Raw genomic sequence first — 14,146 nt, forward strand, 5'->3', positions numbered from 1 at the left:
TCCCTGGGAAGGCAGCTCCCAAACCTGGCTGATGACCGGCCTTGCTGCGGAAGTATTCAGATATACAGATTCATTAGAATCTGGAATAAACACCCAATCCAAGGAATAAACATCATTCCTTATCGGGTTCTGAATTGTTTATTTATTGTGGCCCCCGAGTTGTTCTCTATTTAAATTTAAAAAACCATAAATATTTTACATGGTACAAAATCAAATACGGTAAAAAGTCTCCTCCCTACTGCTCACCCAAGACCCTTAGTTTCTTGCACAGCTTTCTAGAGGTATTCTGTACCTATTCAGATGAGAGCATACACGGCACACAGGCCTGTGCCTGGCTCTTTTCACTTTTAGTTTTTAAAAAGCTCCCAGGGGGGCTTCCCTGGTGGTGCAGTGGTTGAGAGTCTGCCTGCTAATGCAGGGGACACGGGTTCGAGCCCTGGTCTGCGAAGATCCCACATGCCAAGGAGCAACTGGGCCCGTGAGCCACAACTACTGAGCCTGCGCATCTGGAGCTTGTGCTCCGCAACGAGAGAGGCCACGATAGTGAGAGGCCCGCGCTCCGCGATGAAGAGTGGCCCCCGCTTGCCGCAACTAGAGAAAGCCCTTGCACAGAAACGAAGACCCAACACAGCCAAAAATAAATAAATAAATTAATTAATAAATAATAAAAATAAAGGAATTCCTTTAAAAAAAAAAAAGCTCCCAGGGGAGTCTGATGAGCAGCTAGGTTTAGGTATCACTGCTCTAGGTAGCCGGGAATATGAGACTGAAATACAGGTGAGAAGCTAGAATTTGCAAACATATCATTCATTCCACGAATCTTCCCTGAGCACCTACTAAAAGCCAGGTGCCGGGCCAGTGTCCAAGAGAAGATGCAGCCGTGAGCAGTGAAGCCCGTCTCTGCCCTCCGAGGGCTCAGAGACTAGCAGGGAGAAGCCGGTGATTACGAGGTGATCGGTGCTGCTGTGGGGAGAGACAGGATGCCAGGAGGGTGCCCCGAAGGGGCACCTACACTGGTCTTGGGGTGAGGGTGCAGGGAAGGCCTTTCCAGAGGCAGTGGCCTATCGGGAGAGGAAGGAACACGCCTACTGCTGGAGTGAGTGGTGAAGCTGTGACGGTGGGTGAACAAGCTCGCAAAGGAAGGAGACTGGAAAGAAGAGCTAGGCAAGTTCACGGCCAAAGTCTGGGGGGGAACCCACATTTAGGGCATGGGAGAAGGAATAGAAATGGACATGGCTGTGGGGGAAATCAGCAGGGGGGTGTCTGGGTCTCAGAAGGAGGCGGCTCACTCATTTGCTAGTACAGCTATTAAACACTCCTTATGCACCAGGAACGCGCTAGGCGCCATCTGGTAGGGCAGCGTGGAGCCTGGTGCTGACGTGGGAGAAGCAGCCATGAAGTCAAGGCCCGATGGATAAAGGGCAGGGCACACCGCAGCCAGCAGAGGTTGGGCAGGGTAGCCCAGGGGTGGGCTCTGGTGGCAACAGGCAGTCAGCATCTGCCAGATCTGACCAGCTGCCTGCGCAGAGGAGCAGGAGGGATGCTTCCTCCAGGTCACGTGAGGACCCACGATTGCTCCTGCCAGCCCTGTTCTGGTTCCGAGTGGCAATGAAGAACACCGAGGAGCTGTGCCGATGCTGGACAGCCTTGAAGAGCCACCAGATCCTGCTACTGGGAGGATAATCTCATTCATTTTCCTGGTTCTAAAGTTATCTTTAAAAAAACCACAGAACTGACATATAAATACATTCTTGTTGTAAAATACCCAAACGTTACAGAAGTAGTCAGAGTAAAAACAGTTTACCTCCTTCCATCCCACTCCCTTTCCAGAACTGACTCCATCTGATATACATCCTTCCAGACTTCTCCCCTACACATTTATACATATATAATGTCCTTCTTGTGGGCCAGGCACTGATCTAAGGGTTTACAGGAGTCTTAACTCGTCCAGTTCTTTCAGAGATAATACATCTATGAGGTAGATATATTATTAATGTTATCACTATTTTACAGGAAACTGAGACTCATAAAGGTTAAATAATTTACCTAATGTCACAGTGTGAGAAAACAGTAAAGCAGCAGGAATTTAAACTCTGACAGTCTTATTTTGTGCCTCTGGTGCTATACCCTCGCGCACACATACAGAGATATAAGGATTTTTACATGGAATCATTCCAAATAGTGTGTGTGTCTATTTTGCTTTTATTTACAAGTCAATTCTAGAACGTGTTCGACAGTGGGGTAGGGGAAACAGAAGCTCATGGTGTCCTTTCCACTTCAGTGAAGAATGCCTTTACTTCTGTGAAAAGTAACTTGACTGTATTTACCAAAATTTTAAATTTCACTTCTAGGGCTCTAGCTTGCAGAAATGTTTGCAAATGAGTCCCAAGATACATATACAAAAATATTCACATGTTCACTATGATGAAAATACCACTGAAATACTTATTGATAGGGAAGAGTTAAATTAATTATGCCATATACAACTTTTCGAATATTATGCAGCTATGAAAAGAATGGGATCAGTCAACAGCACTGACTTTGAAAAATCTCCAAGAGGTATTTATGCTAAAAATAAATAAATAAATGAATGAATAAATAAGAAAAAAACAAAAGCAGCTTCCAAAACAATATTTATGGTATGAGCCTGATTACATTAAAAAAGAAAACAATAACCCTAAATGTCTATACTGTATATTTCTAATGTATTTTTTAAAAGTTCTGGAAGGATACACACCACATAACTTGCAATGGTTACTTCTAGGGAGGGATCTAGGGCTGGGAGGGAAAGTGACTTTCACTGTTTACTTACATATTTGTAGATACTTGAATACTGTAGAATAAGCATGCATTACCTTGCTATTTAAATTTTTTTTAATAAAAGAAAAAAATTGTTGACTCAAGAGCTAAACTGGCCCAAAAATCAGTACTGGAAAAGCCGAGGTGAGGGTAAAGTTAAAAACTGTGGAGGCAAATCACCAGGTTCAGGACCCTGGGCCAGAGGAACTTGGTGGAGAGCAAGACGCCAGGTAGGAAGGGGTGCGGAAGTTTAGGTGGAGTGAACTGGCAGGAAGTAAAGGAGCAGGGTTAAGACAGACCGAAGAAGCAGAGAGAAGGGATGGAAGAGAAGGAGGGCCAGGGAGCATGGTGGACTGAAGATCAGGCCAAGTGAGAACCCACAGAGAAGGTCCTCCCAATCTACAGAACTGCACTGCCAACAAATGACTTGGGTCCTCATCTAGTCTGAGTCTCTCTCATTGTGTTTGGAGACATAGTCAGTAACATAAATGAGTGAAGCTGGCCGAGCGTAAGACCATGTGGCAACCAACACTTTGCCTCCATATCAGGAGTGGCAGAGAGCAGTGGGGACTGTGGCGACCTGGAGACCTCACGCTCTGATAAAGAGAGCCACTGCTGTTCTGCTCCAGCTGATGACCCCACGTGGAAGTGCAGAGGAAACGTAACCATTCTTAAATATCCCATATAGCATTTTGTCTTCCCTCAGGAGACAATAATTTACCAGAGCCTAACCCACCTGGGGGAGGGGAAATACCCAATCCTAGCACCATTTAGCTATCTTGTCCCACCCAAGCGGGGGGAAAAAACTGAGAAGCAATGGTGAAGTCCACAGTCCAGAGGTACCGAAGGTTCATCAAAAGACTGAGACCCAACCATAGGACTACAGAACACTCCCCCCCCACCCTCACACCCACCACCTCATCACTGAAGGCCTATTTACTGCAGTTCCTTTTACCCAGTACATCATATCTACCTTTCAACAAAAAATTACAAGGCATACTAAAAGGCAAAAGGCACAGTTTGAAGAGCGTAAACAAGCATCAGAACCAGAGTCAGACATGGCAGAAATGTTGGACTTATCAGACCAGGAATTTTTTTAAATTATGATTAATATTCTAAGGGCTTTCACAGAAAAAGCAGAAAACATACAAGAACAGAAGGATAACGTAAACAGAGAGATGAACATTCTAAGAAAGGGTCCAAAACAAATGCTAGAGGGGATTTCCCTGGTGGTCCAGTGGTTAAGACTTTGCCTTTCAATGCAGGGGGTGTGGGTTCCATCCCTGGTTGGGGAGCTAAGATCCCACATGCCTCGCGGCCAAAAAAACAAAAACATAAAACAGAAGCAATATTGTAGCACATTCAATAAAGACTTTAAAAATGGTCCACATCAAAAAAATCTTTAAAAAAAAATGCTAGAGATCAAAAACACTGTAACAAAAAGGAAGGATGCCTTTGACGGCCTCATTAGTTGACTAGACACAGCTGAGGAAAGAATCTCTGAGTTTGAAGAAATGACAATAGAAACTTCCAAAACAGAAAAGCAAAGAGAAAAAAAAAAACCCCAAAACAGAACAGAATATCCAAGAACTATGGGACAACTATTAAAATTAAAAAGTGTAACATATGCATAATAGGAATACCAGAAGGAGAAGAAAGAGAGAAAAGAACAGAAGGAATATTTGAAGCAAAAAACGACTGGAAAATTTCCCCGATTAATGTCAGACATCAAAACACAGATCCAGGAAACTCAGATAACACGAAGTAGGATATATGCAAAAAACAAAAACAAAAACAAAACCCATAAAACTACACCTAGGCATTTCATATTCAAACTTTAGAAAATCAAAGATAAAAATCTTTAGGGACCTTCCTGGTTGTCCAGTGGGTAAGACTCTGTGCTCCCAATGCAGGGGGCCCGGGTTCAATCCCTGGTCGGGGAACTAGATCCCGCATACATGCTGCAACTAAGAAGTCCGCATGCTGAAACTAAAAGATCCCGCATACCACAATTAAAGATCCCACATGCGGCAACGATGATCCCACATGCTGCAACTACGGGCTGGCGCAGCCTAAATAAATATTTAAACAGAGACAAAAAAAAAAAAGAAACAAAAATCTTGAAAGAAGCCAGAGGGGGGAAAAATACCTTACCTATAAAAGAGCAAAGATAAGAATTACATCCGACTTCTCAGAAACGGTGCAAGCAAGAGGAAAATGAAGTGAAATATTTAAAGTGTTAAGGAAAAAAACCCTGCCAACCTGGAATCCTGTACTCCGCAAAATTATCCCTCAAAAGTGAAGGAGAAATGAAGGCTTTCTCAGACAAACGAAAACTGAGGGAATTTGTTGCCAGTACATCTGCCATGAAAGAAATGCTAAAAGAAGTTCTTTAGAGGGAAGGAAAATGATACAGGTCAGAAACTTGGATCTACATAAAGAAAGGAAGCACATCAAAGAATGAATCAGTGAAAGTAAAATAAAAAATTTTGTTTTTTTATTCTTAATTGATCTAACAGATAGCAGTTTGTTCAAAATAATAGTAGCAATGTGTGTGTATATACATATACACACATACACAAGTGAAATCAAATGAATGATGGCAATGATACAAAAGACAGGAGGATGGAATTAGGAATATTTTATTATTATAAAGTATTTGCATTACCCGTGAAGTGGTATAGTAATATTTGAAAGTGGACTTAGATTAGTTGTAAATGTATATTTTAAACTCCAGGGCAACCACTAAAAAAAGTACAAAAAGTACAAAAAGAAGTATGATTGATATGCTAAGAAAGGAGAGAGAATAAAACCACATAAAATGCTCAATTAAAACCACAGAAGGCAGAAAAAGTTTGGAAGACAAAAATAGGAAAAAAGGGGACTTCCCTGGTGGTCCAGTGATTAAGAATCCGCCTTCCAGTGCAGGGGACGTGGGTTCGATCCCTGGTCAGGGAACTAGGATCCCACACGTCACAGGGCAACTAAGCCCATGCACCGCAACCACTGAGCCCATGCACCACAACTAGAGAGAAGCCCACGTGCCACAACAAAGAGCCCGCGTGCTGCAACTAAGATCTGACACAGCCAAAAAATAAAAATAAATTAAAAATAAATAAATATTTAAAAAATAGGAACAAAGAACAAGCCAACAAATAGAAAACAGAACAAATATAGTAGATATTAATCCAACTATATCAATAATCACTTTAAACATGAAAGGTCTAAATATGCCAATTAAAAGACAGAGATTGTCAGAGTAAATCCAAAAACAAGATCCAAAATACTTTGTCTATAAGAAACCCATTTTAAATATAAATAAATATATAGATTAGAAGTAAAGGGATGAAGAAAGATATACCATACTAACACCAATAAAAAAAAAAAGTATATTTCACTTAGAGCAGACTTCAGATCCAGGAAAGTTATCAGGGATAAAGAGGGGCATTATATAATGATAAAGGGGTCAATACACCAAGAAGACTTAACAATCTTAATGTGTATGTGCCTAACAACAGAGCATCAAAATACATGAGGCAAAAAAAGAATTGCATGGACAATGAATCCATTGATGAATCTACTATAATAGTTAGAGACTTTAGTACTCCTCTGTTAAAAAGGGACAGATCCTGCAGACAGAAAATTAGTAAGAAAATAGCTGAACTCAACAGCATCATCAATCAACTGGATATGTGCCCTTTCCTATAACCAACAAAGAACAAGTGGAATTTGAAATTAAAAACACAATACCATTTACATTAACAAAAAAATGAAATAGGTATAAATCTAATAAAATATGTACAAGATAAAAATAAGAAAAACTACAAAACCGATGAAAGAAATTAAACAACTAAATAAATGGAGATATTCCATGTTCACAGATGGAAAGACTCAATATTGTCAAGACGTCAGTTCTTCCCAACTTGATCAATGCAATCCCAATCAAAATCCCAGCAACTTATTTGTCGATATTGACAAACTAACTCTAAACTTTATATGGAGAAGTAAAAGACCCAGAATAGCAAACCCAGTACTGAAGGAGAATTGACACTACTTGACTTCAAGACTTACTTACTATAAAACTACAGTAATCAAGACAGCATGGCATTGGCCAAAAAAACAGACAAATAGATCAATGGAACAGAACAGAGAGTCCAGAAATAGACCCACATAAACAAGGTCAATTGATCTTTGACAAAGAGGCAAAGGCAATACAATGGAGCAAAGACAGACTTTTCAACAAATGGTGCTTGAACAACTGAACATCCAAATGCAAAATAACGAACCTAGACACAGATCTTACATCTTTCACAAAAATTAAGTCAAAATGGATAACAGACCTAAATATAAAACTCCTAGAAGATAACCTAGATGAGAAAACCTAGATGACCTTGGGTTTCACAATGACTTTTTAGATACAACATCAGAGGCATGATCCATGAAAGAAATAACTGATAAGCTGGACTTCATTAAAATTTAAAACTTCTGCTCTGCAAAGGACAATGCCAAGAGAAAAAGAAGACCAGCCACAGACTGGAGAGAATATTTGCAAAAGATACATTTGATAAAGGACTGTTATCCAAAATATATAAAGAAATCTTAAAACCCAACAATAAGAAAACAAACAACTCAATTAAAAAATGGGGCATGGGCTTCCCTGGTGGCGTAGTGGTTGAGAGTCTGCCTGCCAATGCAGGGGACACGGGTTCGAGCCCTGGTCTGGGAAGATCCCACATGCCACGCAGCAACTAGGCCCGTGAGCCACAACTACTGAGCCTGCGCGTCTGGAGCCTGTGCTCTGCAACGAGAGGGGCCGCGATAGTGAGAGGCCCGTGCACTGCGATGAAGAGTGGCCCCCGCTTGCCATAACTGCAGAAAGCCCTCGCACAGAAACGAAGACCCAACACAGCAATCAATCAATCAATCAATCAATCAATCAATAAATGGATTATCACTTAAAAAAAAAAATGGGGCAAACACCTCAACAGACACCTCACCAAACAAGATATACAGATGGCAAGTAAGCATATAAAAAGATGTTTAATATCACGTTATGAGAGAACTGCAAATTAAAACAACAAGGTATCACAGTATACTGGTTAGGATGGCCAAAATCCCAAACACTGACCACACCAAATGCTGATGAGGATGTGGAGCAACAGGAACTCTCATTCTTTGCTGGTGGGAATGCAAAAGGGCACAGCCACTTTGGCAGACAATTTGGCAGTTTCTTACTATACTAAACATACTCTTAGCATATGGTCCAGGATTCATGTTCCTTGGTATTTACCCAAATGAACTGAAAATATATGTCTACACAAAACCCTGCATATGAATGTTTACAGCAGCTTTATTCAAAATTGCCAAAACTCAGAAGCAACCAACATGCCCCTCAGTAGGTTGACAGATAAATAAACTGTGGACATCCAAACAACAGAATACTATTCAGTGCAAAAAAGTAATGAGCTATCAAGCCATGAAAAGACATGGAGAAACCTTAAGGACATATTACTAAGTAAAAGAAACCAATCTGAAAAGGTTACCTACTTTATGATTCCAACTCTATGACATTCTGGAAAAGGTAAAACTAAGGAGATAGCAAAAGATCAGTGGTTGCCAAGGACTGGGGGGGAGAGACGGATGAACAGCAGCACAGAGGATTTTTAGGGCAGTGAAACTATTCCGTGTAATACTATAAGGGTGGATAAATATCATTATACATTTGTCCAAACTCAGAATGCACAGCACAAAGAGAGAAACCTAGTGTAAACATGGGCTTTGGGTGAATGTGATGTGTCAATTTAGGTTCATCAATTATAATAAATGTTCCACTCTGGTGATGGGGAGGTTGTGCACGTGTGGGGACAGGGAGGGGTATGTGGGAACTCCGTACTTTCAGCTCAATTTTGCTATGAACCTAGAACTTCTCTAAGAATAAAGTTTACTAATTTAAAAAATATATCTTTGAGACTTCTACTGTGCAAATGTGCTTTCAAATAAGCAGAGGGGCCTCTAGGGCCCTTCCTTCCTGGAAGCCTTGCCTCAGCACTCATAACTTACCAGGCTGTGCACCAACGGGTTGGGACTCAGGTCTGTGTCAGCAATCCCTTGGTTCACCTGCTGTATGGAGCGAGTGCACCAGGCTGGGAGGTGAGTCTGTTAAGGAAACGTTCTGGGTGATGACTACACACAAATAGAACAGGATGGAGAGAGCCTGGAAAGAACAGCAGCTCACTGCCTTTCTGTGCTGTCTTTTTTTTTTTTCCCCCATAGTTCACTTATTTATTTATTTATTTAATTTTTGACTTTTATTTTTTTTACACAGCAGGTTATTAGTCATCAGTTTTATACACATCAGTGTATACATGTCAATCCCAATCGCCCAATTCATCACACCACCACCCCCACCCCCGCTGCTTTCCCCCCTTGGTGTCCATACGTTTGTTCTCTACGTGTGTCTCAATTTCTGCCCTGCAAACTGGTTCATCTGTACCATTTTTCTAGGTTCCACATATATGCGTTAATATATGATATTTGTTTTTCTCTCTCTGACTTTCTTCACTCTGTATGACAGTCTCTAGATCCATCCATGTCTCAACAAATGACCCAATTTCATTCCTTTTTATGGCTGAGTAATATTCCATTGTATATATGTACCACCTCTTCTTTATCCATTTGTCTGTCGATGGGCATTTAGGTTGCTTCCATAGCCTGGCTACTGTAAATAGTGCTGCAATGAACATTGGGGTGCATGTTGTCTTTTTGAGTTACGGTTTTCTCTGGGTATATGCCCAGTAGTGGGATTGCTGGATCATATGGTAATTTTATTTTTAGTTTTTTAAGGAACCTTGATACTGTTCTCCATAGTGGCTGTAGCAATTTACATTCCCACCAACAGTGCAAAGGGTTCCCTTTTCTCCACACCCTCTCCAGCATTTGTTGTTTGTAGATTTTCTGATGACGCCCATTCTAACTGGTGTGAGGTGGTACCTCATTGTAGTTTTGATTTGCATTTCTCTAATAATTAGTGATGTTGAGCAGCTTTTCATGTGCTTCTTGGCCATCTGTATGACTTCTTTGGAGAAATGTCTATTTAGGTCTTCTGCCCATTTTTGGATTGGGTTGTTTGTTTTTTTTAAATACTAAGCTGCATGAGCTGTTTATATATTTTGGAGATTAATCCTTTGTCCGTTGATTCATTTGCAAATATTTTCTCCCATTCTGAGGGTTGTCTTTTTGTCTTGTTTATGGTTTCCTTTGCTGTGCAAAAGCTTTGAAGTTTCATTAGATCCCATTTGTTTATTTTTGTTTTTATTTCCATTACTCTAGGAGGTGGATCAAAAAAGATCTTGCTGTGATTTATGTCAAGGAGTGTTCTTCCTATATTTTCCTCTAAGAGTGTTATAGTGTCCGGTCTTACATTTAGGTCTCCAATCCATTTTGAGTTTATTTTTGTGTATGGTGTTAGGGAGTGTTCTAATTTCATTCTTTTACATGTAGCTGTCCAGTTTTCCCAGCACCACTTATTGAAGAGACGGTCTTTTCTCCATTGTATATCCTTGTCTCCTTTGTCATAGATTAGTTGACCATAGGTGCGTGGGTTTATCTCTGGGATTTCTATCTTGTTCCATTGATCTATGTTTCTGTTTTTGTGCCAGTACCATATTGTCTTGATTACTGTAGCTTTGTAGTATAGTCTGAAGTCAGGGAGACTGATTCCTCCAGCTCCGTTTTTTTCCCTCAAGACTGCTTTGGCTGTTCGGGGTCTTTTGTGTCGCCATACAAATTTTAACACTTTTTGTTCTAGTTCTGTAAAAACGCCATTGGTAATTTAATAGGGATTGCATTGAATCTGTAGATTGCTTTGGGTAGTAGAGTCATTTTCACAATACTGATTCTTCCAATCCAAGAACATGGTATAGCTCTCCATCTATTGGTATCATCTTTAATTTCTTTCATCAGTGTCTTATAGTTTTCTGCATACAGGTCTTTTGTCTCCCTAGGTAGGTTTATTCCTAGGTATTTTATTCTTTTTGTTGCAATGGTAAATGGGAGTGTTTCCTTAATTTCTCTTTCAGATTTTTCATCACTAGTGTATATAGGAATGCAAGAGATTTCTGTGCATTAATTTTGTAAACTGCAACTTTACCAAATTCATTGATTAGCTCTAGTAGTTTTCTGGTGGCATTTTTAGGATTCTGTATGTATAGTACCATGTCCTCTGCAAACAGTGACAGTTTTACTTCTTCTTTTCCAATTTGTATTCCTTTTCTTTTTTTTAACATCTTTATTGGAGTATAATTGCTTTACAATGGTGTGTTAGTTTCTACTTTATAACAAAGTGAATCAGTTATACATATACATACGTTCCCATATCTCTTCCCTCTTGCATCTCCCTCCCTCCCACCCTCCCTATCCCAACCCTCTAGGTGGTCACAAAGCACCGAGCTGATCTCCCTGTGCTATGCGGTTGCTTCCCACTAGCTATCTATTTTACGTTTGGTAGTGTATATATGTCCATGCCACTCTCTCACTTTGTCACAGCTTACCCTTCCCCCTCCCCATATCCTCAAGTCCATTCTCTAGTAGGTCTGTGTCTTTATTCCCGTCTTTGCCACTAGGTTCTTCATGACTTTTTTTTTCCCTTAGATTCCATATATATGTGTTAGCATACTATATTTTTCTCTTTCTGACTTACTTCACTCTGTATGACAGACTCTAACTCCATCCACCTCACTACAAATAACTCCATTTCATTTCTTCTTATGGCTGAGTAATATTCCATTGTATATATGTGCCACATCTTCTTTATCCATTCGTCTGTCGATGGGCATTTAGGTTGCTTCTATGACCTGGCTATTGTAAATAGTGCTGCAATGTGTCTTTTTGAATTATGGATTTTCACAGGGTATATGCCCAGTAGTGGGATTGCTGGGTCGTATGGTAGTTCTATTTTTAGTTTTTTAAGGAACCTCCATACTGTTCCCCATAGTGGCTGTATCAATCTACATTCCCACCAGCAGTGCAAGAGTGTTCCCTTTTCTCCACACCCTCTCCAGCATTTATTGTTTCTAGATTTTTAAATTTTTATTTTATTTTATATTTATTTATTTATTAGTTTTGGCTGTGTTGGGTTTTCGTTGCTGTGTGTGGGCTTTCTCTAGTTGCAGCGAGTGGGGGCTACTCTTCGTTGCGGTGCACGGGCTTCTCACTGTGGTGGCTTCTCTTGTTGCAGAGCACGGGCTCTAGAGCGCACGGGCTTCAGTAGATGCAGCGTGTGGGCTCAGTAGTTGTGGCTCGTGGGCTCTAGAGCGCAGGCTCAGTAGTTGTGGCGCATGGGCTTAGTTGCTCCGCGGCATGTGGGATCTTCCCAGACAAGGGCTTGAACCCATGTCTCCTGCATTGGCAGGTGGATTCTTAACCACTGCGCCACCAGGGAAGCCCTGTTTCTAGATTTTTTGATGATGGCCATTCTGACCGGTGTCAGATGATATCTCAGTGTAGTCTTGATTTGCATTTCTCTAATGATTAATGATGTTGAGCACTCTTTCATGTGTTTGTTGGCAATCTGTATAACTTCTTTGGAGAAATGTCTATTTAGGTCTTCTGCCCATTTTTGGATTGGGTTGTTTGTTTTTGTTGTTGAGCTGCATGAGCTGCTTGTAAATTTTGGAGATTAATCCTTTGTCAGTTGCTTCATTTGCAAATATTTTCTCCCATTCTAAGGGTTGTCTTTTGGTCTTGTTTATGGTTTCCTTTGCTGTGCAAAAGCTTTTAAGTTTCATTAGGTCCCATTTGTTTATTTTTGTTTTTATTTCCATTTCTCTAGGAGCTGGGTCAAAAAGGATCTTGCTATGATTTATGTCATAGAGTGTTCTGCCTATGTTTTCCTCTAACAGTTTGATAGTGTCTGGCCTTACATTTAGGTCTTTAGTGCATTTTGAATTTATTTTTGTGTATGGTGTTAGGGAGTGTTCCAATTTCATACTTTTACATGTACCTGTCCAGTTTTCCCAGCACCACTTATTGAAGAGGCGGTCTTTTCTCCACTGTATATGCTTGCCTCCTTTATCAAAGATTAGGTGACCACATATACGTGGGTTTATCTCTGGGCTTTCTATCCTGTTCCATTGATCTATATTTCTGTTTTTGTGCCAGTACCATACTGTGTTGATTACTGTAGCTTTGTAGTAAAGTCTGAAGTCAGGAAGCCTGATTCCTCCAGCTCCATTTTTCATTCTCAAGATTGCTTTGGCTATTCGGGGTCTTTTGTGTTTCCATACAAATTGTGAAATTTTTTGTTCTAGTTCTGTGAAAAATGGCAGTGGAAGTTTGATAGGGATTGCATTGAATCTGTAGATTGCTTTGGGTAGTAGAGTCATTTTCACAATGTTGATTCTTCCAATCCAAGAACATGGTATATCTCTCCATCTGTTGGTATCATCTTTAATTTCTTTCATCAGTGTCTTATAATTTTCTGCATACAGGTCTCTTGTCTCCTTAGGTAGGTTTATTCCTAGGTATTTTATTCTTTTTGTTGCAATGGTAAATGGGAGTGTTTCCTTAATTTCTCTTTTAGATTTTTCATTACTAGTGTACATAGGAATGCAAGAGATTTCTGTGCATTAATTTTGTATTCTGCTACTTTACCAAATTCATTGATTAGCTCTAGTAGTTTTCTGGTAGCATTTTTAGGATTCTGTATGTATAGTATCATGTCATCTGCAAACAGTGACAGTTTTACTTCTCCTTTTCCAATTTGTATTCCTTTTATTTCTTTTTTTTTCTCTGATTGCCGTGGCTAGGACTTCCAAAACTATGTTGAATAACAGTGGTGAGAGTGGACATCCTTGTCTTGTTCCTGACCTCAGAGGAAATGCTTTCAGTTTTTCACCATTGAGAATGATGTTTGCTGTGGGTTTGTCGTATATGGCCTTTATTATGTTGAGGTAGGTTCCCTCTATGCCCACTTTCTGGAGAGTTTTTATCATAAATGGGTGTTGAATTTTGTCAAAAGCTTTTTCTGCATCTGTTGAGATTATCATATGGTTTTTATTCTTCAATTTGTTAATATGGTGTATCACATTGATTGATTTGCGAATACTGAAGAATCCTTGCATCCCTGGGATAAATCCCACTTGATCACAGTGTATGATCCTTTTAATGTGTTGTTGGATTCTGTTTGCTAGTATTTTGCTGAGGATTTTTGCATCTATATTCATCAGTGATATTGGTCTGTAATTTTCTTTTTTTGTAGTATCTTTGTCTGATTTTGGTATCAGGGTGATGGTGGCCTCATAGGATGAGTTTGGGAGTGTTCCTTCCTCTGCAGTTTTTTGGATGAGTT

At 40.1% G+C, this 14,146-nt stretch overlaps 1 protein-coding gene across 3 annotated transcripts in view; it reads right to left on the reverse strand.

Moving 5' to 3' along the window:
* The window catches only part of FAM227A (family with sequence similarity 227 member A), a 98,725-nt gene that overhangs the window by 74,845 nt on the left and 9,734 nt on the right, over nt 1-14,146 (reverse strand). For all 3 annotated transcript variants that reach the window (XM_082352761.1, XM_082352764.1, XM_082352763.1), the window contains one exon: nt 8,860-8,942. In XM_082352761.1, coding sequence (XP_082208887.1) covers nt 8,860-8,942 — 83 coding nt within the window. The remainder of the gene's footprint in view (nt 1-8,859; nt 8,943-14,146) is intronic.

The sequence above is a fragment of the Balaenoptera borealis genome (assembly GCF_965194805.1).
Source record: "Balaenoptera borealis genome assembly, chromosome: 13".
Lineage (NCBI taxonomy): Eukaryota > Metazoa > Chordata > Mammalia > Artiodactyla > Balaenopteridae > Balaenoptera > Balaenoptera borealis.